Below are 27,303 nucleotides of genomic sequence, written 5' to 3'. Positions count from 1 at the left end.
TGTACATGATCCTAGCGAGGAGCTTGATTGGGCTATGATTCAGGTGGAACCAAGTGGAGATTTCCTAACCAAGCTCTTATACATCCTTGATAAAGAGATGACCAAACTAGAAAACTAGGTAATCACTCAAGAAAGGATCCAATGTTAATGATACAAGCCAAACAATGATGGAAAATGAAGAATGCATTAAAAGAAAAGTATTTGCTTTTGTTTGAACAATGAGGGTCGCACTAAGGCTAATGCTTTTCCAAGGGGAAGGGGAACGTAATACCACATTTTTATACCTCTATTTTGTACATACACCGGTGTGTAAATAAGACGTAAATATATAGTTTTGGCTTGAGTGACAAGTCATATGGACTTGAGGATAAGCACTTTATCATATATATTTTCTACATATTATGCAAATTGTTAAGATCATAGAGAGGAACAAAAGGCCAAGGCCCCACAAAAGATTATGATTAGTTACTTAGTGCATGTCGTAATTCCTGAGTTTGATAAAAGTTATGACATCAGCGTGATGTAATGTTGAATTGTAAGTTAATATAAAATAAACATGTGAATGGCTTAACTAGCAATGTTGTGAAAGGGGGGAATGATTAAACATGTCATGTGTCACTTAAAGGCCTTAAACTCCTCCATGCATGACACAAAAATCATGTGTACATGATATTTCAACCAATTGTCTCCTCATACACATCCTTACTCCATCCATGCATACCTCTTTCGGAGACTCTTAGAGGTTCTCTTGACTTATCTTTGGCTAGCATCCATATCTCATCCTTCGTCATGTTGGCTGTGGGCTGAAAAGGGAGAGAATTGCTGACCGTGAGGGAGCTTGAGAGCATAGGAGGTACGCTGATGCGCAAAGGCTGAATCTCGTGTTAGGTATTGATCTATGAGAAGCTACCGTGGTGCTGCTAGGGATTTATTCTTGATTTGAGAAGAGATTTTAGAAGCTTAGGAACATTTACAAGAATTGTAGCTCAACGAAGGAATCTTATGCCAAAATTGTAGCCTAGACATGAAGGGTTCCACATGCAGTTAGTAGACTGGCAGCAAATGGGCCGAGTTAGTGTGAGTGCTGCCACAGAGCAATTGCCCACATGCCTGAGTGACTGCCGGTAGTGGTTGTATCCTGAATCCACATCAATATGAGTGACAGGGGAATGTTATCTACTCATTGCTAAATTGCTTGTCTAGCTTGGATCCTGCGGCATTATCTTTGGGGATTCCTAAGCTAAAAAGTGAGCATGCATTTGCAACCCTCACCCTTGTCATCTAGTATATCAATTGCCAATGGTGTCCACATCAAATACGTATGGATGGGTAGTAAATCACTCCATGGAAGCCACTTGTCATGTTCAATTTTTAAGAAGGTAAGTATCTCGTTGTTTGTACAATATTTTATGTGATGTGTTTACATGTTTAAATTTGCATTAGTTTTTAAGCATTAGATTTGCATCTCCGGTATGTTATTTGGCTGTAAGGTGGTCTTGGGGCGAGTCGTAAGTTGTTGGAACAGTTTACGAAAATTGGAGTATCCCGGTATCCAAGGAACCAGCCAGGTAAATCACAGTCCTTCAGAAGACAGCATTCATCATTAGTAATTTGGGAGGTGTTTTTTGGTTTAAGAAAGCGGAACTATCAAACAAGGTTATTCCAGACTCTCTCCTGGATAAAATTATCTCTAAAGAACTTAACAGAGACACTCTTAAATCCGCTTAATCTTTTTTCTTTAAGAGAAATACGTTTTATATGAAGACCTGATTCTTGGTAATACTCTCCTTTCTCTGACGGACAAGAGACTAAAGCAACATCTCCTACGTACTTGGATCTTAGTCACTGCATTTGACACTGTTTTCTGGGAGGAAATGAATCCATTATTCACTGGATCTCAAGTACTGGAAAAATAAATAAGCTAAGCATTTTTTTTATAAAATTTGACCAACAATTGTTCCTTTATATATATTTTAAATAAGTTTTTGAACAATATATGATGCTCTGTGCCGTCTTTGGCATTCCATTTTACATATTTTTGGGTCGAAATGGCAGTTGTAAAATATGTGTGCATTTGTTTTTTAATACGAATTTATCAAAAAATTTGTTTTATCTTGCATTTTATGATAATGTTTGCAGGTGAAATTGAACACATACACGGAGCAGGTGACTTAAAATTGAACACCAACACGAACCAGGAAACTTAGGTTTGGATTGTTGATACACATCCAAGTTTCTTGTATCATCCTTTCTGTCCCTTTCTCTCCTTTTTCATAAATTTGTATAAATATGAAGAACTAATGCAAAAGAACATGCCCATGAGTGTTTGTTTCTGCACTCGAAATATAATCCATTAAATACCTGAGACAGTTCAAGGAATGAGGATCCAGGATCCAGTACACGGTCAATGCGCTCCCTAGCCAGCAGCTTCTTCCTCGCACGGTTCCTTTCTACTGCTTTAGGACCCCCTCCTTTCAGCACCTGATTCATTCATTAATTTTCTACACCAATCAGAATCACAATGCTTTCCCATCAACCAACTTAATAACAGAATTAGAAAAAATAAAATTTAATAACACCCTAGTTGCCATATGACCCATTGAAATTGAATACAAAGCTTTGTCCACCATTGACATCAACTAAAATTAATAAAACTGAGGCGATGGAGCATATGCAATTACGCATTATGTATTATACATTCTGCCCGTGGATGTGATTTAAATACTAATTTTGCATATGCGAGCGGACTGCAGGAGAATCGAACGCCCCGATCACGGTTTGGCAAATATTAACTTCCACACGGAATTAGAATAAAACAGAAATGGTAGGGGATTAATATACCTTATCAATATTCTGGTGAAGCTCGGCTAAAAGCTTTTCCATCGCCTCGTAATTTTGAATATAAATTTCGCTATTTTTATCGAGAGTATCGGGGATGACATTCAGGCCTCTGTTTATTGTGGCAGTAGTTATCCTTCTGCACTCCCAAGTATTACTGCATACCCAACCCCGATCAAATTTGGAGGTAGATCCAGGCTTATCCGCCAATTTTGTAAGGATTGGAAGCCCATTTGGACAAGGCACTGGAAAAGAGGGACTGAATCCGGTTACACTACGATATTTGGAGACCCTGAGCCTTCGTAACAGCAGTTGAGACATCTCAGATCCTTTCGCAGTAGTATGAATCTTCAAGGCAACTATTTTGCGGACCAGTACGGATCTTCGAGCACAACTTGTCTGAGTGTATTTATATTACATGAGTATGTCAAATGGATAAATTGATTATTGGAAATGGATAACTTGTCAGAGTGATCTGCTTAGAATTAGGATGAAATTGACCAGATGATGTACCCACTTATAATATATATTAATAATTTAATCTATTGTTATCTGTGACATATAGATTAGTTGGTTTGATGGGTTTACTTTCCATCGCGTTTTGGGTTCAAAGGGAGCGGATGATGGAAAGCTACCTTTGAGTAATTATGTTCACTCGTATTCAAATTTGATCGAAGTTCCCATAATGTTGGTGATACCTAGCTTGTTGATTGAAAGCATCTAATTAGAAGGGTAAGGGTCGGTATTTGTGGATATATCATGTTTTTATTTAGTAGATATGTCAATTTAGATCAATTTTCTACCGAAAGGTATATTATTTTTTTATTTAATTGGTCGAGATTTATTTTAACTTTGGATCTATCAAGTGGAGAGAGGGATCCAATCTCTCAAGATGCAAAGTTATTTTTTGAGTGTTAAACTTGAGGAAAGGATTGCACCTCAAGGGATTTGATTCCTCTTGACACATAGATTTGGGATTAATATGGATCTAGGCTAGTTATATAATATTTATATTTGTATCTATGTGTCTCTTTCTTATTCCCTCTCTCTATTTCACCCCCCAAACATACACATTATCTCTCTACATCTATCTATCTCTCCCTCTCTCTCTCTCTTCCCCTTTTCTCCCTCTCTCTTCCCCTTTTCTCCCTCTCTCTCTTCCCTTGTGCTCTCCTCTCTCACTCTCTCTCCATTACTCCCTTGTCACTCCCTCTCTCTCTTCCCCTTTTCTCCCTCTCTCTCTTCCCATTCTCTCTCTCTCTCCACCTTTATCCCTCTATGTATTTCATTTTCCCTCCCTCTCTGTCCCTCCTCCAACTCCAACTCTCTCTCATTCTCTCTCTTGAGTCCTCTCTCTCCATTTCTCTCCCACCTCCCGTCCCTCCCTCTCCCTCTCCCTCTCCCTCTCTCTCTTCCCTTCAACTCTGTCACTATCTCCCTCCATCTCTCCTTCTCTCTCTCTCCCCTCCATCTTTGTGTCTCCCTCTCTCTCTTTTCCATCTCTATCTCTCTCTCTCCCCTCCATCTTTGTGCCTCCCTCTCTCTCTTCCCCTTCTCTCCCTATCTCTCCCCTATCCTCTTCTTTGTCTTCCCCCCTCTCCTCTCTCCCTCTCTCTCTCTCCATCTCTCCCTTGTCACACCCTCTGTCTCCACCTCTATCTCTCTATGTATTTGTTCTTTCCTCCCTCCCTCTTTCTCTCACCCCCCGCTCTCTCTTAAATTTGATACCATTGTATTGTGTTTAGGAAACTAAAAAAAAAAACTTAATTGGTTGTGAAATACTTAAAAAAATCATTCTTTCTTTCCTCTATTATCGTTAGTCACTTTGTTTGCTCCCATCGCTTAGATCCTTAGTTAGGATGGATCTATACTAGTTTTTAATAATATTATGTGTATTATATAAATTTCACCTCTTTATATATAAAAGTATTCTCATTTTTAATTTTATTAAAACCAAGGTTTAGATATATCTCAAAAGTAATTATAACTTTGTCTTTTTAGATTCAATTAAAAAATGTTATAAAATTAAATTAAAATAAAATAATTTTATTGTAAAATAATTTATGGTTTTTGGGCATGTGGTATTGATAAGCTATGGTATTGGCCCATGGTATTGTAACACAACCTATCTACAAGTTAATAATATCCATGGTTAAGAATATTGTCATATTGTTATGCAATATTTTGATTGTGAAATAAGTTACGAGTTTTGAGCATGTGGTATTGATAGCCCATGGTATTGTAACAAAGTCTATTCACAAGTATCAATGGCAAAAGTGGGGATCAATATCTATTGTTAACAATCTTGTCATATTGTTATAAAATATTTTGATTGTGAAATAAGTTATGTTTTTCGGGCATGTGGTAATGATAAGCCATGGTATTGTAACAAAGTCTATTTACAAGTTAATAATATCCATGGTAAAGTGGGTTGAATATCCATGGTCAAGAATATTTTTGTACTATTATAAAATATTTTGATTTTGAAATAAGTTATGTTTTTTGGGCATGTGGTATCATGGTATTGGCCCATGGTATTGTAACAGAACATATTTGCAAGTTAATAATATCCATGGTAAAGTGGAAGTAAATATCTATGGTTAAAAATATTTTCATACTGATATAAAATATTTTGATTGTGAAATAAGTTGTGTTTTGGACATGTGGTATTGATAAGCCATGGTATTGGCCTATGATATTGTAACAAAGCCTATTTTTTAGGGGTTAAAGTGGGGATGAATATCCATGGTTAATAATCTTGTATTGTTATAAAATATTTTGAAATAGGTTATAGTTTTTGGGCATATGGTATTGATAAGCCATAGTATTGATCCATGGTATTCTTGTATTTGTTATAAAATATTTTGAAATAGGTTATAGTTTTTGGGCATATGGTATTGATAAGCCATAGTATTGACCCATGGTATTGTAACAAATCCTATTCAAAAGTTAATAGCAAGATCAAAATATAACAAATTGAGTTTTATTATTTTTATTACTTTAACTTTTTATTATTAATTGAGCCAGCATTTAAATGTTTACACTCATACTTGGTTTATATTAATTTTAACTTTGTATTTATTACTTTTAACTTCTTGTTTATTACTTTTAACTTTTTATTATTATTTGAGCTAACATTTAAATGTTTACACTCATCCTCGATATCACTTTAAGTTCTTTTTTTAGTTTTTAATTGGGCCGACATTTAAAATTGTTTACATACTTACATTACATCTAACTTATAGTGGGTTGTAGAGTGTCTCTCCGCAAACGGGCTAGCCTTATTGTGGAGTAGATCATTCTTCCATCCAAGGGTACATCATTCTTCATCCAAGGGTGCATCATTCTTCCATCCAATAGATGAGTTGGCCCCATTGTGGAGTAGAGCATCTTCCATCTAAAGGTACGTCATTCTTCTATCCAATAAAAGAGTTGGCCTCATACATCCAACAGATGCTCTAGACCTAGCTTAGGCTCAGTGTAGTTACCCAAAAAAAATATTAATAATTTTATTATGTATTGTTTCTATTAATAAAAATTATAAACAAATTTTTGATGAATAAATTCTTAATATGCATATTACAAATAACGATAATTCATATACTTAATTTGCTTTTATTGATAAAAATTACAAACAATTTCTTTGGAAATAAATTCATGATAATCATATCCCATAAAAAATAAATGAATAAAATAGTAATGATTCATATGTGTAACCTTCATATTTAACAAAAATGCCAAGAGCATTTTTATATGACTACATGTATGGTAAAGCTTTTAATAAAATGAAAAAAAAAATATTTTATAAATATAGACGTGAAATTTATATTATAAAGAATTAACATAGATCTATATTAATGCAAACAAGGCGAGAAGAGTTAATATATCTAGGCAAGAATAACCCAAAGCTTTTCTAGCAAGAACTTCAACCAAGGAAGAAGCAAATCAAAAATAATATTGCAACCATTCAATGGTTTGAATATGCAAGACAACTCTATGAGAAATAGTCAGAGACCGAGCCTCCTCCCAGGATCAACACAACTAGAAAGCTCTTCACATTACAGGAGGTGGAGATTGGAAAGTAAGAAGTTGAAAACAAGAAAGGCAAAGGACTTGGTAGAACTTCAAGCAAAGTATCTAAAATGGGGAATAAACACTCTTGCACCACACATCATGGAAATATTCAACAACATCATTCAGCAAGGATTCCCAAGACACTGGACAACTAGCCTAGCAATACCCCTTTTTAAAAGTGGAGACGTTAATAATCCTTCCAATTATAGAACCATTATGATCAATCCTTTGTTTGCAAAGCTTTTTGGCAACATGGTAGAAAATAGAATCAATAAGTGGGCAGAAGTAAAAGAAAAGAGGGCAAAAGGACAAGCGGGTTTTAGGCCGAAGCATTCTACAGTGGATCATGGTATCACGTTGAGACACATTATTGAAAAGGTTTGGGGGACAAAGAAGAAGTATTATGTTGTTTTGTTGACTTCAAAAAGGCATTTGACATGACCCCTAAAGATAATTTGTGGCATAGAATGGAAGAACTTGAAATTCCTTTGCATTATAGAGTTGTTGTCCATAGACTTTATGAAGAGGTGATAGTCGAAATTAGAACCTCAGCAGGTATTTCAAAAAGCTTTAGAAGTGACATTGGAGTCAAACAAGGTTGCCCTCTATCTCCTACTCTTTTTGGTTTATATATTGATAAACTAGAAGAGTGGCTAAATCTGCAAGGTGGAGATGGTGTTTGGTTGGGGGAGTTTGTGATAAAGCTTCTTTTATATGCTGGTGATCTTGCATTGATTTCTAAATCAGTCATGGATTGCAGATGCACCTATATGCCCTTGAGCATTTTTTTAGAGCAGTGGGGATGCAAGTCAATACTGGCAAGACCAAAATAATGATTTCTAATAAAAGGAAGCAAAGGTAGCGTATGTTCTTCTTTGAAAGAAACATTCTTGAAGAAGTAAATGAGTACAAGTACCCCGAGATTCATTTCAACAACAAACTTAATTGGGAGGATTGTATAAAGGAGAATTTTAGGAGGGTGGAAAGCATTATATGCTCTTCAAAACAGATGTAGAGAGGCAGAGTTATGGGATTGGAAAACGATTAAAGTGCTTTTTTGACTCCTAGTTTGTCTAGTGATGCTATATGGGTGTGAATTTTGAGCTAGCAGCACCCTCGTCTCAAAATGGAAACAAATTGAGAAAATCCAAAAACACTTGATCATGAGCAAGTTCAAAATAAAAAGTTCGGTACCTTATGAGAAAATGTTGAGTGAAATAGGAGCAACTCCCATCGAAGAAATTGCTATGGTGCGACTCATAAGATATCTAAAAAGAATTGAGAAAATGGGAGTAGGTAGATGGCCTAATGTTATCTTCAACGAAGGCACGAGTGATCAGGTGATCAGTATTTAGCTCAAAATAAAAGTGCTCAGAATCACTCAAAACTTGTACAACCACGTCCGTCTCGACAATACGATCCCAACGCAACTTGTTTCACTCAAAACGGAGCTCGTATGAGGAAGATATTGTGTTTTGTCCGCTTTGCCAAACAGAAGATTTTTTGCAAAAAAAAAGTACAATCAACAGTGCGTACTGCTGACGTGGCAGGTCAAAGGGTTGGTCAACAGCTAATGGTGTCTCACCCAGTGGCGCAATATGATTGGTTTATAGCTTGGTGATTTGGCTCAATTTTATTGGTTGGATGAGAACCAATGAGGAGGAGACATGTGGCAAGCCTGGAGGCCACCATTTGTCCCTCCCCAAAGGTCAGACATTATTGGTGCGCAGTGGTAAAATTTTTATGGCAGGTCCGAACCCAAGACCTCGCTTGCACAAACCTCGTGCCTTACCGCTATACCACATAGTGTCACTTAACAATCATAGGTTGCAATCTATATTTAAAGTTTAATATGTTGGCAGTTGGGGGAAGGAGAGGGCCAGCCCCGCGGGCCTACACCCTACTACCAAAGAACCGACGGCCAGCATAAACAATAATCGTTGGCATCTACCACCACCAGGTGACCACTACCACGAAGACCGGAGGCTGACAATTGGCATTAACCGCGCACTTAGCGCTAACAACGGATTAAGTCCTAATTAATATGAGATTATCCACTAATTAATGCGCAGTTAAGTTGGCGGCATTTTTGGTAGACCCCTAAATTCAATGCTAACTCCAGATTTAGCGGAGTTAACTGGAGTTCCTCCAGTTTTAGTGGAGTTTTCCTAGGGGAAACTGTTTTTTCCATAACTTTTGCAAATTTCAACCAAATTGGGCTCAGAAAAATTCATTCTTAGATGATTTTGATGTACTGAGCACATTCAAATAGGTTTCGGGAGTAGTAGAGCATTATAAACAATAATTTTTCCATTTTGAGCTAATACAGAGGCCCAAGCCATGGAAGATGGACCAAGGAGATGCAGCCTAGGAGGGGTGAACTCCTTCATCAAAACACTATGTTAAGTGTTGATTTTGATGGTTTGTTGTACATTTATTTGTTGTTGTTCAACATTTCATTTACATGCTATTTTGCTTATGAATTTGACATAAAACTTGACAAAATTTACATGTTCATTCACAAACAACATAAAGGAAACCTATGCACATAAAGCAAATGTTGAGCAATTTTTTTTAATTCTGAAGTTGAAATTATCACAACAAAACTAACATTCAACAAAAGATCAAGTTGGTGTAAGATTAAAGGTTATTTGCTTGATTGCTTGAGTTTTGTGCAAATAGGTTTTTAATGGTTGCAAATTTTTTATGCTTACGAGGTTAAAGTTGTAGAGAGGAGAAGGGAAACTATTGGTTGCAAATCCTGAGGTAATGCCCAAAAGAAGGAGAGTCACAAGGCCACAATCTACACCCAAAGTTTCAATCCCATCTGCACTTGAAGCACCTCAAGTTTTACCTTCAGTTGAGATTGAGGAGGTACAAGCACTGCCAGAAGTTGAGCTTGAATCCAAAGCCATCATGTCTGGAGCAAGAGAGACTAAAGGTCTTTCAAAAGAGGAAGCATTCAAGAAAGCTTTCTATGATTTAACTGACATGGTTAGAGTCCTCTATGAAGAGAGGAATACTAGAATGGCTGGAGAGAGTTCTAAGTCCCCACATGGAGAGGGAAGCTCAAAAGATAAAAAAGATGAAAAGAAGGATTTAAAGGGTAATGGAGGAAAGCCTCCTCCATCTCCACCATCTTCATCATCTTCCTCATCATCTTCATCATCCTCATCATCACAAATAACATCATCTTCCACTTCCACCACAAAAACTGTTCATACTCATTCAAAAACCCCAAAAGAAAAAACTCCCTTACTCAAATTAGACATTAAGTTTGAACTTTCCATGTACAATGGTGAGGTGAATGTAGGAAAGTTAGAAAATTGGATTCGACGATTGGAGGTTTATTGCAGAATTCATAACCTTCAAGAAGATGACATAAAAATCCAGTTGGCTTCATTAAGGCTAGAAGGAGCAACACTAGTTTGGTGAGAAGCAAAGACTCAAGAGGAAATGTGAGTTCATGGTAAAATATCCATTTCTTGGGTTGAATTTGTTTCTTTAATTAAAATACAGTTTTATCCTTTAGCCTATATGCAAAAATCCATTATGAGTTGGCAAAATTTTAGGCAACTCAAGGGCCAAACAGTTCAAGACTATACCCAGGAGTTTAGGAAAAGGGCTTTGTTGTTAGGAGTAAACTTGAATTCCCAAGATACACTGTTGAAATATATTGGGGGTTTACATTCCTACTTAAAACATATTATCCTTATGTTCAATCCAATCAATTTAGATGAGGTGTGTGTGCAATCCACGCACCTTGAAGCAAGAGGAAAGAACATTCAGGAAGAGGGTAGTAAGAAGAAGTCATTCAAGGGTAAGGAGAAAGAGAAGGGTGGAAAATGGAAAGGAAAGAAGAATGCAAGTGTAAAGAAAGAAGGGGAGAAAACTATATGCCAACATTGTTCTAAAGTGGGGCATGATGAAACCCACTGTTGGAAATTACAGCCTGAACTAAGGCCTAAGAAACCAAACAATAAGGGGAAACAAAAGATGATTGTTACCACACAACGTGGTCTTGGATCCGATTTTGGTGATGAGACCAAGATTTCAGCCATGGTCACAAAAGGAAAAGAAGCTATAGCAAGCATTAGTTCCTCACATAGTCACAACAACATTCCAAATGAAGAATCAAGGATAGAGTTGTTCCATGTAAGGGTAATTTCAAACCATAGAAAGATTAATGCATTATTTGATAGTGGGTCACAATCGAACTTAATTTCAGAAGACTTGGTAAAAAATATTAACCTTGAAATTGTACCTCATCACAAGCCATATCCCTTGGGTTGGATAGTCAATAATGCAAATTTACAGGTTACAAGGAAATGCTTATTTAGGTTTGCCATTACTGAAAAATTCATTGATGAAGTTGAGTTAGATGTAGTTCCACTTGACATCTCAGGAATCATTCTGGGGAGCCCATATTTGTATGATAGGAAAGCGGTATTTTATTTCCATGAGAACAAATACCAATTTCTCAAGGATGGAGTGGAGTATATTGTGAGAGCCCATCGCAAAAAGTTAAACATTTCTTTGGTTAATGCAGGGCAGATGAAGAGACTAGTAAATGCAAGTAAAAATTTTGTGCTTCTCATGATCAAGAAAAAGAATGATATAGATTATGAATATTTTGAAGGTTGTGATGATAAGTTAAAATCTGATTTGTTTGAAGTGGTAAGCAAGCATGGCGAGATGTTTCAGGAACCAAAGGGGTTACCTCCCAAGAGGGGAATTCAGCATGAGATACAACTACAATAGGATGTTCCACTTCCAAACATTGGCATGTATCGCATGTCGATCATGGAGAGCATGGAAATCAAGAAGAAAATTCAAGAATTTTTGAACAAAGGTATCATACACCCATCTACTTCGCCATGTGGTTCACCCATTGTTTTGGTGCCAAAGAAAGACGAGACTTGGTGCATATGTGTGGATTTCCGTGCACTGAGTAAAATAAGATAAAGAATCGTTATCCACTCCCAATAATTGATTATTTTCTTGATCAATTGTGGTATGCAAAGTATTTCACTAAGTTAGACTTACGAAGTGGTTATAATCAAGTTAGAATAACTAAAGAGGACATTTGGAAAACCGCATTTAAAACTAAACAAATATTGTTTGAGTGGCTTGTTATGCCTTTCGGTCTTACAAATGCTCTAGCTACTTTCATGAGAGTTATGAATGATGTATTGAGACCATTTCTAGATGATTTTGTCATTGTTTACTTAGATGATATTATCATATTTAGCAAATCTAGAGATGAACATGTCATGCATGTGAACAAAGTACTTGATGTCTTGAGAAAAGAACAGTTGTTTTTAAAGATGTCAAAGTGTGAATTTGACAAGACTTCTTTAGTGTATTTGGGACACATTGTTGGAGGAGGTGAGTTGAAGATAGACCCCTCTAAGGTTGAGGTCATTATGAATTGGCCCAAGCCCAATACAATTACTGAGGTAAGAAGCTTTCTAGGGGCAACACAATATTGGAGAAAATTTATTACTATTTTTTCTTCCATTGTAGCTCCACTACATGCATTGACTAGTGTCAAGAAAGTCTTTCATTGGGGAGAGGTACAGCAAAAAGCATTTGATGCTTTAAAGCAAAATATCATTTTAGCATCGATATTGGCTCTTCCGGATCTTAGATAGCCATTTGAGATTCAAACAGATGCTAGTGATTATGCCATGGGAGCAGTTCTTATGCAGCATGGTAAGCCCATTTCATTTCATTCTGAAATTTTTAATGGTGTTGTGACTAACTATCCCACTTATGACAAAGAAATTTACGCATTGGTACAAAGTGTTAAAAAATGGAAACACTACTTGATGGGGAAGGAGACCATTATCCATACCGACCATCAACCATTGCAGTACTTACAGTCACAATCAAAGTTGTAGCAATCACGACACTTCAGATGGATGGGTTTTCTACAACAGTTTCATTTGGTTATCAAGTACAAAAAGGGAATCTACAATAAGGTAGCTGATATGCTTTCTAGGCCTATTGTAAATTCATCTATTATACTCAAGCACAATTATGTTTTACATGAAAGTTACATTGAGAAATATGCATATGATAATGATTTTCAAGATGTGTATGCAAGCTTTAGTTAAGGAAACCAAATTGAAGAGTTAGATTACCATGTACATAACAATTTGCTTTATCGCTTGGGGCAAGTTATGTATTCCACAGGGATAAAGAAACAATATCATAAGGGAGGCACTCACTTCATTGATTGCTGGACACTTTGGTGTAGTCAAGAAAGTAGCGAATCTCCAAAGGTATTGTTATTGGCCACGCATGTTTGATAATGTATCACGTTTCATTAGAGGATGTTCTTTGTGTGCAATAAGTAAGCTTAGCAATAGGAAACAAGGATTGTACACTCACTTCTGGTACCTTCACGTCCATGGGAGAGTATCTCAATGGATTTGGTAGGAGGTCTTCCATTGTCAAGGAAAGGTCATGATTACTTGTATGTAGTTGTAGACAGGTTCAGCAAGATGTGTATTCTAATACCATATAAAAAGCAAATTACAACTAAACAAACAACTCATCTTTTCTTTCAAAATATTTTGGTTCATTTTGGTCTTCCTACTTCCATTGTAAGTGATCGAGATTCTTGATTTGTTGGGAATTTTTGGTCAAATTTGTGGGACATGATCGACACTAAGTTGAAGAAAAGTGCGACCTTTCATCCACAAACAGATGGACAAATCGAGGTGGTCAACAGGACAATCATTCATCTTCTTAGAGGATATTGTAGCAAACATCCCAAGTTGTGGGATGAACAGTTGCATTACATACAACATGCATACAACAGGGCAAAGCATTCTTCCACAAACACATCGCCATTTGAGGCATGTTTTGGGTACTTTCAAAGATCACCATTGGAATTCATCTTTGAGAAAAATGTTGCCATCGATGGTCATAGCGACGTCGATAAGGAAAGGAAGTTCATTGAGCAAATTCAGTTGATACATCACACGGTGCAAGAACAGCTTGAAAAGATTCAAAGCAACTACAAGGCAAGGCATGAAAAACACGTGTCGATCATAAATTTCAAGTTGGAGATGAAGTTTGGTTATATATTAGCAAAGAGATACTTCAAGGGGAAGGTAAAAAGTTGAAGCCAATCCATTATGGTCCTTTTAAAATTCTGGAAAAGATTGGTAACAATGCATTTAAGCTAGATTTGCCTCCTTATATGCAAATATACTTTGTTGTTAATGTTGAGAATTTGAGATTGTTTGAGCCTCCTTTGATTGATGATCAAGGAGAGCATGTTCAGCTACCATCAATAGATGATTTCTCGCCAGAATATATTGATGAACTTCAGCAAGATCTCATACTTGACAGAAGAACCAGAACTTCAAAGAGAGGGAATGTCGAATACCTTCGAGTGGGATTCAAGGGACAAAATCCTTCTAAGGCCAAATGGATGTATATCGAGAAGGTGAGGGAGTTGTACCCTCACCTACTGAACAATTGATAATATCTTTTGGGGTCCAAAAGGCTTCCAGTGGGGAGGAATGATCAGGTGATCAATATTTAGCTCAAAAATCAAAGTGCTCAGAATCGCTCAAAACTTGAATGACCGCGTTCGTCTCGGTGATACGATCCCAACGCAACTCGTTTCACTCAAAACAGAGCTCGTATGAGGAAGATATTGTGTTATCTCCGGTTTTCCAAACAGAAGAATTTTTGCAAAAAAAAGACAGTCACTGCATAGTCAGCAGTCCGTACTACTGACATGGCAGGTGACTGGGTAGGTCAAAGGGTTAGTCAACAACTAATGGTGTCCCGACAATTGGCACAAACTGATTGGTTTACAGTTTGGTGATTTCGCTCGATTTTATTGGTTGGATGAGAACCAATGAAGAGGAGACATGTGGCAAGCCCGGAGGCCGCCCTGTGTCCCTCCCCAAAGGTGAGACATTATCGGCGCACAGTGGTAAAATTTTTATGGCAGGTCGGTGAAGTCGAACCCAAGACCTCGCCTGCACAAACCTCGTGCCTTACCGCTCAACCACACAATGTCGCTTAACAATCATATGTTGCAAGTTATATTTAAAGTTTAATATGTTGGCGGTTGGGGGAGGAGAGGGCCAGCCTCGACCACTACCAAAGAATCGGCTGCCAGAATAAACCATAACTGTTGGCATTTACCGCCACCGTGTGACCACTACCACGAAGACAGGAGGCCGATAGTTGGCATTAACCGCACACTTAGCGCTAATAGTGGATTAACTCCTAATTAATCCGAGATTATACACTAATTAATGCACAGTTAAGTTGGCTGCATTTTTGGCAGTCCCCTAAATTCAGCGCTAACTCCAGATTTAGCGGAGTTAACTGGAGTTCCTCTAGTTTTAGTGGAGTTTTCCTAGGGGAAACTATTTTTGCCATAACTTTTTCAAATCAAATTGGGCTCAGAAAAAAGTCATTCTTAGATGATTTTGATGTACTAAGAACATTGAAGTAGGTTTTAGGAGCAGTTGAGCATTGTAAACAACACTTTTTCCATTTTGAGCTAATAAAGAGGCCCAAGCCATGGAAGTTGGATGAAGGAGATGTAGCCCAGGAGGGGTGAACTCCTTCATCAAAACATTGTGTTAAGTGTTCATTTTGATGGTTTGATGTACATTTATTTTCTTTTGTTCAACACTTCATTTACATGCTATTTTGCTCATGAATTTGACATAAAAATTGACAAATTTTACCTATTCATTCACAAACACCATAAAGGAAATCTATGCACATAAAGCAAATGTTTTTAATTATGAAGTTGAAATTAACACAACAAAGCTAATATTCAACGACAGATCAATGAGTGAAAGAAAGAAAACATGGATGAGAACAAATTGCGCATGGATGCAAAAATCGAATATCTACCTCAATGTCTATCCCACAAATAGAAGGGAGCTAAATAATTTTGTTATGGAGAAGTTTCATAAACGGGTATGGGGAAAAGAGTTGGGTAGAAAGAAGAAGTACTACATTGAGAAATTCAACCCTATGTGTGATCTCCAACAAAAAGAGTAAATTGGAGCTAACATTCTGTGGAGGGCAAAGGTTCTTATTGCTCAATTAAGAACCAACTCGCATCAATTTCGGTGTGAAATAGGACGGTGGAAAAGGCCTAAAGAAGCTTGGGAAGAATGGGTGTGTACATTTTGCACGTCTGGGGCAGTGGAATCGGAAAAGCATTTCATTTTGGAATGTGAAGCATTCAAAGACATCAGAGAAAGGTATGGGAATATGTTAACATCGATTTCTTGGCATTGTCTTTTCAACGAGGGGATTGTTGGAAGGTTGGGCCAACTCATCATCAATTTGAATAAGATAAGAATTGAATTGCAAAAGGCGTAAAACAAGGAATTGAAGGTCTCATAGACTATTTTTAGTCTCGTAGACATTAAAATATATTTTCATTAACTTCAAATCTTCCAAACATTTAAAAAAAATAAAAAATATTTAGGTGCAAAATTTTCTTAATTTTTGTATTCAAAAAAACTTTACATTTTAAAAAATTTAATCCTCTAATAATTTAGTAAATAAAAAATAAGATATATATTTATTTATTTAACCAAAATTAAATTAAAAATATATTATTTACCTACATCTTAAACCTTACTTTAAATTTTTTTTAATATTTAAAAAAATTAAATATTTTATCAATATTAAATTATTTAAAATTTAAATTCAATCATCTAAATCTATTTCAACCATTTAAACTTATTTATATATCTTTATATTTTTATGAGACTTTGATATATAGACTTTATACAAATTCGACCCTTCCATAATGGTAGATGTCATACAAATTCTACTTTTCCATAATTTAGATTTTAGAATATATACGATACAAAAGTATAATTCACTTTTCAATGAAGGTAAGGTAATTGGTTACATAAACAGGAGCAACTTTCATTGAAGCAATTGATATGGTGCGACTCATAAGATATTTAAAAAGAATTGAACAAATGAGAGTAGGTAGATGGCCTAATGTTATCTTTAATGAAGGCATGAGTGAAAGAAAGAAAACATGGATGAAACAAAACTACACATGGATGAAGAAATGGAATATCTATCTCAATGTGTGTCCTGCAAATAACAAGGAGCTAAATGATTTTGTTATGGAGAAGTTTCGTAAAAAAGTATGAGGAAGAGTTGGGTAGAAAGAAGAAATATTACATTGAGGAATTCAACCCTACGTGTGATCTACAACAAAAAGAGTTCATTGGAACTAGCATTTCATGGAGGGAAAAGGTTCTTATTGCACAATTAAGGACCAACTCACATCAACTTCGGTGTGAAACATGACGGTGGAAAAGGCCTGAAGAAGCTTGGGAAGAACGGGTGTGTAAATTTTGGACGTCAGGGGCTATGGAATCGGAAAAATATTTCATTTTGGAATTTGATGCATTCAAAGGCATCAGAGAAAGTTATGAGAACATGTTAGCATTAGTTTCTTGGCATTGTCTTTTTAGCGAGGGGATTGTTGGAAGGTTGGATCAGCTCATTATCAATTTGAATTGGAAAAGGATTGAATTGCAAAAAGCAGAAAACAGGGAACTAATGGTCTCATAGACTATTTTTAGTCTCGTGGACCTTAAAATATCATTTCATTTATAAAAGTCTATTTCATGGAGCATAGTGTAAGGAAAATGTTGAGATGAAATTAAATCCATATATTAGTAAAGTCTTACAAATAGTGTCTATATGATTTTTTAAAATTATAATGAATGGATAATTTGTTACACTAATCTATTATAGCGAACTGGTAATGTAAAATAATAATTCTACAAAACTTAGAATGAGATTTTTTAATTATCACTAGAATATTAAAAAGTATATTTAATCATATGTAAGTTAAATATATTAACAATTTATAATTTAGTGAGTTAAGACATTCTAATCTTACTGGACTGGACTCTATTTCAAGGAGTGTCTCTTCTTCTAGCGTTATCACAGTTTATTTATGAAATTGAAACCAAGTATAACGAATTACAAACCATTTTCTCAACCACTCGGACTAAACTCACATGACCATTAAAAAAAAAAAGACATGGGTGTGGCCTTTAATCTATTTATATGTGTACAAGTCACGAGATTGTATAATATAATCAAGTTCAACAACTATCTCAAGGTGCATCATAACTCTAAATCAAACCTTCATAAGAATTACAAAATATTATTTATATGATATAGATAACTAAAAAAAATTGATGTAGTCTAATTAATTAATAGACGAAATAAGTTTTTTTGTGGAATCCAACAATACAATTTTCAATAAGATTGTGATTTTTTATTATTTAAAATGCATGTTTGAATGTATAAATGGATTCAACACCCTGAAAAACCATTGAGGCACTCGATCTTTGTAGATTAAACAACTTAAACTTGTGATTTTTAAAAATCTCTACCAATTTTTTCACAAAATTGATGAGAAAAAAATGTTTGGAAAATGTTCATTTCATCTTTATTTTTTTTTCAAATGTGGGAAAACCTATCATAACTCAATTGTTAAAACAACAGTGAGGACAACCATCTATGGCTGCTATCTGCAAATGCAGGTTGACTCATCACCGTCATTTAAAGAAAACCACGCCACCTAGAATGACTCATTGGTGGTCCCTAAGGGGGCACGCTTCCACTGTTGTCAAACGCCTCTGGATCTTGGCCCATTAACATATTTCCTTACATCCAAGAAAGACGAACTTTTAGCCAAACAAATGTAGTTTTATGGCATACTCTAGGCCTTAACCATTTCATCTGTTACTTAAACTATGCTAAACATAAAACAAGAAACACATAGACAAACCAAAACATCTATAACATAGATATTTTAGTGTAAAAAAACTCGAAACAAAATTTCACAAAATTAATAAATTAACCAAAAAAACAAACATTTATTATTTAATTAATTTAATAGAAGCTAACATCGTAGAATAAAATCATTCAAAAATGATTTGAAATTATCCTATATGCAAGATGAAGAGCCATATAATCAAATGTGCACCATTGCCCGAGTATATCTTTGTACTTGCAAATAAGATTATTAAGAAGTCATCTCCTTAAAAATGATTAAGGAACTTTGAAATGATTAAGAAATTGTGTATTCAACTTAGGATTAAACATTTTAAACATTCTTCTTTATTAGTCTTTGCTTTGTCAGAGAATATAACATTCATCTCGTGGTCAAACTGCATTGAATTAGTATTATTTTGTTGAGATTTTGCAATTTTAACCAAAGTTTTCAGAAAATGCTAAATATTTTTATTTTTCCGTAAATCTTAAAATAATTTTCTAATTTCTGAAAATCTTATTTCTAATTTTCCATTGGTTGAGCAAGTCTTGATGCAACATAATTCCCTTAATGGAGGGCAATTTATTTTTGGTATTTGTCAGTGCTTGGCAAATCATTTTAAAATTAAAAAAAGCCAATTTTGTGAGTGGTCATTTAATCGGTGAGTGCTCTAACACTAACATTGACATAATGCTCTAAGTAGGTCCTTTACGTGACTGGGGGGAGGGGTGGTCATTTAATCGGTGAGTGCTCTAACACTAACATTGACATAATGCTCTAAGTAGGTCCTTTATGTGACTGGGGGGAGGGGACGTTTCTTTGTTTAGTGCTTTGACATTAACAACAAGGCATGTATTGCTAGTGTGTTTGTCTTTTATTATTTCATTTTAAGCTCTTTTCCATTTAAAAATTTTACATATTTACCTGTGCCAAAGAACAGTTGCATAAACTTGCGAATCTGTGCGGAATGAAGGATGTGTAAAGGACGGGTGTGTGCAGGAGAACAAGGGTTGCATAGAGCTATGAATCTATGTGGAGTGAAGGATGTGTGAAGGATGGGGTATGTGCAGGAGAACGAGAGTGTAAAGATGACTTTATTCTGCAAACACGACATTGATTTTAATCTATTTTCCATTTATAACTTTTACAAATTTATCTGTGCAAGAGAGTAGTTGCATAGAGTTATGAATTTGTGCAGAATGAAGGATGTGTAAAGAACGGGGTATGTGAGGGAGAACGAAGGTGCATAGGGGACTTTATTTCGTAGACACGAAACTAATTTAGCTAGGAATATAAACTATTACATTCTGAAAATAATGAATATGGTATTCAAGGTTTCATTTTGTGAGTGGTCATTCCGTCAGTGAGTGCTCTGACACTGACATGGACAAAATTCTCTAAGTAGGTCCTCCAGGGGGGAGGGGGCGTTTGTTTGGTTAGTGTTGTGACACGTATTTCTAGTGTGTTTATTTATTTAGTTGTGCAAAAGAAAAGTTGCATAAAGCTATGAATCAATGTGGAATGAAGGATGTGCAGAGGACGGGGTATGTGTAGGAGAATGGGGGTGCGGAAAGAACTTTATTTTGTAGACACGAAATTAAAGAGTGGTTTGTAAACTAGAAATAACAAATCTTTTGTGGATTAAATACTTATTATTATAACAACGTAAACTTTGAAACGAGAACTAGTACTGTTACCCGTTTCGTAAAGATAGCAAAACATTAACTCGATTTTGAAAAGGGGCGATGCAGAACACACATATTTTTGTTAGAGCATAGTTTTTGGCACTTTAAATAACCGATACGATTACCCGTTTCGTAGGGGTAGTAAAAACGTGACCCGATTTTGAAAAGTGGTCATGCAGAATACACCTCTTTTTTTGGGAGCATATTTTTGACACTTTAAATTTTCTTATGTAGCAAATATAAATCTCTGTTTTTAAGTGTTAATGATTTTCATGCTGATTTTGAAACGTGTTAATGCAACATACCTTTTTCTTGAGGACTTATTTTTCACACTTTAAAATTTATTATGTCTAATTTTTTTTGGAATTATGATTACTTAAGGAATTTTCAAGTTATTTTATTTTTCTTTTTTTAAATCTCGATTACTTAAAAAACAAATATAAAAATATATATATAAGAGACAAAAAAAATAGCAAAAAAAAGAAAATTATCTCATAAACCATAAAGAATTTGGAAAAAAAAAACAAAATTAAAAAAAAAAAAATTTAAGTAAAAATTAAAAAATTAACAAAAACATTAAAAAATAAATAAATTAAAAACAAACTAGATTAAAAAAAACTAGAAAATTAACCAAAAAAAATAGTAAAATTAATATTAAAAACATTTAAAAAAAACCAAAAATAAACTCAGATTATATAAAAAAAAAAAACTAAAAAGATCTGAAAATTTTAAAAATATATATATCTTTTCAAGTTAACAAAAAAAATTAAAAAACATTTAAAGTTTAAAAGAAATATGTATTTTTTATTTTAAAAAATAAAATAAAATTATTAAACTTACCTTTTTTATTTAAAAAAATAATTTAAAAATTTAAAAATTTAAATTTTTTTAAAATATTTATTTATTTTATTTAAAAAAATCTGACATACACACCCTTCACCCAAGAAGCACCACCCAAGACAGCTGAGCATTTTTATAGACAACCGAGCATCTTTATCTTTATCTTTATCTCGATTGCCGATTCCCCAAATATTCGGCAATCGTACAGACATGAGCCTGGTCAAAATCCGGTCATTTAAAAAAAAATTGTTATACCATAATATTACAACCACTTAGATCTTTGTCTCAAGTTGAATTTATCGTTGTCTTATTGTAGAGTATAGGGTCTTCATGTCCTCTGTACTGTCTCAGTATATTGTATGTAGATCCAAGCCAATGTTCCATTGTTCAACAGTTAAGTGCCATACAGTCCCGGCGGTGCCATGATGATATTGGTTATACAATTGTGAGCCACTGTATCGAAATATTGTGTTGCCGAGCCATTGTATTGTAGCTATAGAGTATGTTTCCCTCGGAGCATTTGTGTCATGAATCTTTGTTGACTAATGCGTGCCATGAATGCATGAGAAATTCTACTGTAATGTAACTTAGCGTAAATGGTGTAAATGGTGTGACACAGAACCCTCGGGCCACTACAACATATGGAGCAATGGCATATAGTCCGGTGAGCTTAAGTCGATTGCAGATGCTCGGAATATTCCGGGAATCTGCAATCGACTTAAAGGATTATGTTTGGGGAACCTGCAATCAACTTAAAGATGTCTGGGACGCAAAAATCTAGCAATGCTATAGTTGTTAAGAACGAGCCTTTGAAATCGTGAACCAGTCACCACAGTTATATTATCACTGTGCGAGTTCTAGATAGATGCGAGCCACCATGATGCAGATATGAACCATGGTTCATAGTTAAATATACAAAACAGTGAGCATCAAAATTACGAGTTACTGTTGATGCGGGCCACAAGAAAAGTCATAGCGATTAAGAGCGAACACTGTAGCGAGCAATATCACTATATAGATGTCGAATCCTAAGTATCATAGTGAACCACATAAATCATCTCTCTCTCATTGATGTGATCACTCTATGTTAATTCGAGCTCTGAGGTTATATGGAAGTCAAACAAATCTTTTACTATTAGCCATTGTCAAGAATGCGATCTTCAGAAACTAGGAGCGTGTCACTGTAAATATGCCATACAATTTATGCCACAAGTAGAATATGGACCATAGAGATAGACCTTCGCATCATTACTGAGATCAAGATTTATGTTACAGAAATAAGGTAGGAAGTTCATAATTCTGTCCAAACCACAGTAATATAAATCGGGTCATAATAGTGAGCTTCATATATGAATAACGAGCCACTAATAAATTGCGGGAGCCCATAATAGATCACTTCAACTAATATGAGCCCAAAATAGATAGCACAAGCTTTCCATAGAGATATAATCACAGGGACATGAGCGAGCTTCAAGTTAACGAGCCATAGAGAATTATCAAAGTGAGCCTTTTTATGATTATTGCGAGTCACAAAATATATATGCATATAGCCTCTTGCCATAGAACAATTCTGAGTCGATTCATAGAAGGCATGATATTTCAATCTAAATTGCCAACATAGTGAACTTCAGGCTTCCAACTTCAAACTTTGCTCTAATATCATGTTGAGAAATTGGGATGCTCGTAGTTTAATTAATTAGATTTTTCATATTTTGATAATTGTTTTGAATTTAGTTAGTTTTATTATTATTATTATTATTATTATTATTATTATTATTTTCATGAATCAATTATCACAAGAAAACATAGAATACAAGATATAAGCTCCAAGCTAGGGCAAAACCCCTCCAAGGGGAAAACATAGAAAACTTCTCTTCTTATAGAATCAGTTCAAAGTGAGATATCTAAAACCCATGACCAACCTTCTAGATTCCAAGTCAAACCCTCTTTCTACACAACAAATCCATCAACAACCAGAGACGAGCAAAAAATATTCAACAAGAGATAATATAGAACTTCCATAAACCCTTCTCCAACTTCAAACTTTGGCCCTCCTTCTTCTGTGAATTTTCGGAACTAATTGAGTGAATTGTGTGTCCAAATGAGCTCAAATAATCCTCTATTTATATTGTTGAGAGGGGTGTGAATAGACATGTCCATTGGGGCAGCACTGAATTGAAAGGTAGGTTGACTTAACATCTAGAAGGGTTTTTGACCCAAATTACATATTTACAAATTCTTTTTCCTTTTTCTTTACAATAGGTCCAAATAGAACTTTGACTCTTTGACTCAACAAATCCCAGAAGCATGAAGAACATGCTTATCTAATAAAATTATTATTATTATTATTTACATAAAATATACAACGATATAAGTACAATGATCATTATGAAGACCCAACCTAGTTACATTTTCTAACAAGGTTAACACGCAAAGTTTGGCCATCAAAACTGCACTAGACATCGACCCTTTTGACATCACCCATAGAACAAATGAAGTCTCACCCAAGGCACTTATGGGGTCTACAGAAACATAATTCTACAGTGACGAAGAGAGTCAAAATTTGCACACAAAATATCTTTTTCAACATTATACAATATTAAGTTCACAATCATAGGCTAGATCGAGTCACAAACATCCATGCTATATATCAAAACATTAGCAAATCTGAAAAGGGTACTTCATTTTCATACATGGTGCATTATTAGACATTCAAACATTTAGTGCATTGTAAACTACTCAAAACTTTACTACAATATACTTAAAATAAACATAACCTAATGCATTAAGCAACCATCACATAAACACATGAATTGGGACAAACTAGCCATCATCCATCTTATATCAATATTTAAAAGACACTTATCACAATAATACAACATTACCATTTTAACCTCACTTCGGCTCACGAACCAAATTAAAACAACATGACAACTTTCCAATAACAATTGTGCCTTGAACCTCACCCAAAAATTAATCAACCAAAAATCAACCCAAAAATAACCAACCCAAATCCTCTCAGCTTCCACCTATTTATAGATGATTATATGGACACAAGGCGACCTCGCTACCATGGGAAATATTTACCATGGGAATTGACCATGGGTAATTACTAGTATGCTTGACCTAATAAAAAATGGTCCCAACGACTTAGTCAACCTTAACCACTTTTAACTTGATCGCCTTGCGCGTTGATCCTTTTTGTGCACCCTTTCCTTCTGCGAAATTCAGATATCTAATTCTTATGTGACACTTTTTCACACTGGTACTTCGCTCTATTTTATGTTGTTCACTTTTGTGTGCAACTTCACCAAAAATTTCAAAATTCCATCAAAATTTCTCCAAGTCTTTTAACCCAAAATAAGTCCCAACAAGCCCCCAACACTCACCTATGGCTCATCCATAGCCAATTCGTCGCCCTACAAGGAGGGTATTTTCTCCTTAGCTATCTCCTTCAATGTTTTAAGCACATCACACACACTGTCAACCTTGGAATGCATATCAATAACATGCACAATTAATCCTATTGATACTTTAATTGTTATTGTAGTGGCAATGCATTGCTTCCCTTCTTCCATTGCGGCCTTGACTGCTTATTGTACTTCCCCAACTTTGTTGGTAATACACAACACTTCATCTTGAAAAACTTCCACTTTATGCACCAATTCCTATTGTGCTAGCCTCATTTGTTCAATTTCCTTGTTCAGTTTCATCTTCTCCTCTATGACGGTCTTCTCCTCTTCCACTGGCGTGCTACTCAAATTGGAGATGACCTTCAACACCTTCTCCTCAACACTTTGAATCTCCTATTTAATGTCTTGTATCTCATAGTTCCCTAAAATCTTAGTCCACAAATTCAACCCATCCTCGTATGTTGTATGACATGCATCCTCTATAACCTTTATCTGTGTAAAATGGGAATAAACCCTCTCTTCTTTATCTCAATGCTACTTTTGTTCAAGTGGGGTGGGTGGATTTTACTACACTTTTAGCTCCTCTACCTTTGTTTTCAATCCTTAAACAACCTCTTTAATCTTGATGACTTGGCTTTCTATTAGGTTATCAACCTCCATAGGCCCCTACACTTGTTCAATTGTTGCGCATAGGTTAATTTCTCTGGTTAAGGCCTACTGCTTCTTTTTTCTAACCATAACTTTTCTTACTGTAATGCTTCTTGCATTGTATTGACCCACACCAATTCCATTGTTATAGTTGTGGTGCACAATTACAACTCCATGATGAAACTATTTTGTAATTTATGAAAACTATCTAATGAGAGATTGGACAAAATTAAATCAATGTGCATCAAACCTCGGGTTTGTTGCTGCATTTATGCAGTTGGGAACTCTATGGCTTATGGTGTAATCTGGAGTGTGTGATGATCTTCGAATGTGGTAAATGTATCTTGCCATGGTTCCAATATTTTAGGCACACTCTAAGCCTCAATCTACATTGTTTGCTCTATTATATCTGGTTGTGCAATTGCTAATTTGCTTGCTTCTAACAACTGTCACAATTGCTCAAGTTTTTCCAATGCATGTTGTTGATCATGTTGCACATTTCCTAGTGCCTCTTTCATCTGTTCATCCACTTGGTCTACAATCTTCTGGATATCATCTTCAGATAGAGAGATAACCTAGGTGGTGGTTATGTGCATTGTCTTTCTTTTCTTCCTAGCATAGGATGTGCCTTCTTATGCGCCTTTGGTTTGGGTTCTCTTCATGCCTATGTGCATTATATCTTCAGCTTCATCTGACTCTATCTCTTCGAATTGGGTCTCTGAATGCTATTCTTGCATACCCTTATCTTCGAATTGGGTCTCTTAATGCTCTTCTTGCAGACCCTTATCTTTTTCCTATGGTGGAGGAGGTTGCATTGTTTCTCCCTTCTATTATTGCTCTGGTTGTTCTCCCTAACTTTGGATACTTTCTAGATTCTCCACTTCAGGATTTGCTTCTTCATATTCCTTCCAACTAGTCTTCCATGCATCGACATACATCCTAACGTATTCTATAGTGAATCTAAAATGGAATTTCTCCAATTGATAGTGGGGATCCTTCTTAGCCTCAATGTATAAAGAGTGGGGTTGCCTTAAAGTGCATGATCCTCTTATATTTGGAAACAACTGCGGGTGGGATGTGTGGTGTCTTCTCTATAACGCATTTCCCTATAAACATAAAAGGTGATATTTATGTTTGTTTTGTGACGAGCAATCGTGGACGTCCATAGTGTTGAAATCATGTAGTTGCAATAGGTGTGCAGGTGTCCTCCACTAATTATATATCTTCAGACATCTATTATTCAACGAATGTAATTAGGATAAGCATCCATACATAGTGGAATTCTATGCCCTTGTCTTCTGCCTCTAAACAATCCATCAAAAATTGGTTAAGGAAAAATGGCACCCAAATCATCTATATGCCCTGTGTACACTTTGTTGCTACCACAATTGCGCTTGTTGGCACTTCATCTTTCATACACTTTTTGAGCAACTTGTAGGCTATCACTTGCATCACAAAGCAAGTGGATTTATCATTGATGCATGAAATTAAGAATTTGTTTCCTCCTCTTTATGTCTCGTATTGTGCCTGCACCTATTCTCCTAAGAAATTTGCCTATGCCTTATCCGTGAAAAGGGGCTTTGGGTCTTCTCTTGCGATAAAAAAGCCTATTATGCATGTTATCACCTATGGGGTAATTTCAACTACACGGTCTAACCATAGATAACCGCCATGTACCCAAATCAACAATAATTTTGTCACAATATTAGTTTCAGGACTATGCCTGAAATGAGAGGTCTATAATAGGTTCATAATGCCAGATCACTCTAATCCCAATGCCCACTCCTACGGATGGGGCTAAAGAACATTTGGATCCATATTTGGCATGCATTGTAAATATCCTATCAACTTCAGGAATTTTTTTGTTTGTGATGTTGCTGTGATGTATATTCCTGAGTTGCTTCACATATCCCAACATGCTACCATGTGTTAAAACACTGGGTGGGATAAATGGCAAGTCATGGCATACTAGGGATCTTTAGTCATC

The 27,303-nt window shown here is 35.5% G+C and overlaps 1 protein-coding gene across 1 annotated transcript in view; it reads right to left on the bottom strand.

Moving 5' to 3' along the window:
• MCCB (3-methylcrotonyl-CoA carboxylase) overlaps positions 1 to 3,315 on the bottom strand; it is a 234,649-nt gene extending 231,334 nt beyond the window's left edge. Inside the window, exons 1-2 of the mRNA XM_089433023.1 lie at positions 2,842 to 3,315; positions 2,362 to 2,481 (exon numbers count right to left, since the gene is read on the bottom strand). Coding sequence (XP_089289149.1) covers positions 2,362 to 2,481; positions 2,842 to 3,159 — 438 coding nt within the window. The 5' untranslated portion in view covers positions 3,160 to 3,315. The remainder of the gene's footprint in view (positions 1 to 2,361; positions 2,482 to 2,841) is intronic.
• Positions 3,316 to 27,303: the final 23,988 nt, after the last annotated feature.

The sequence above is a fragment of the Pinus tabuliformis genome, chromosome 5_1 (genome assembly GCF_031772625.1).
Source record: "Pinus tabuliformis cultivar Carrire ecotype Pingquan chromosome 5_1, CPIR1, whole genome shotgun sequence".
Lineage (NCBI taxonomy): Eukaryota > Viridiplantae > Streptophyta > Pinopsida > Pinales > Pinaceae > Pinus > Pinus tabuliformis.
Note: the sequence above shows the minus strand (reverse complement) of the source record. Positions and strands in the feature narration are given on the sequence as shown.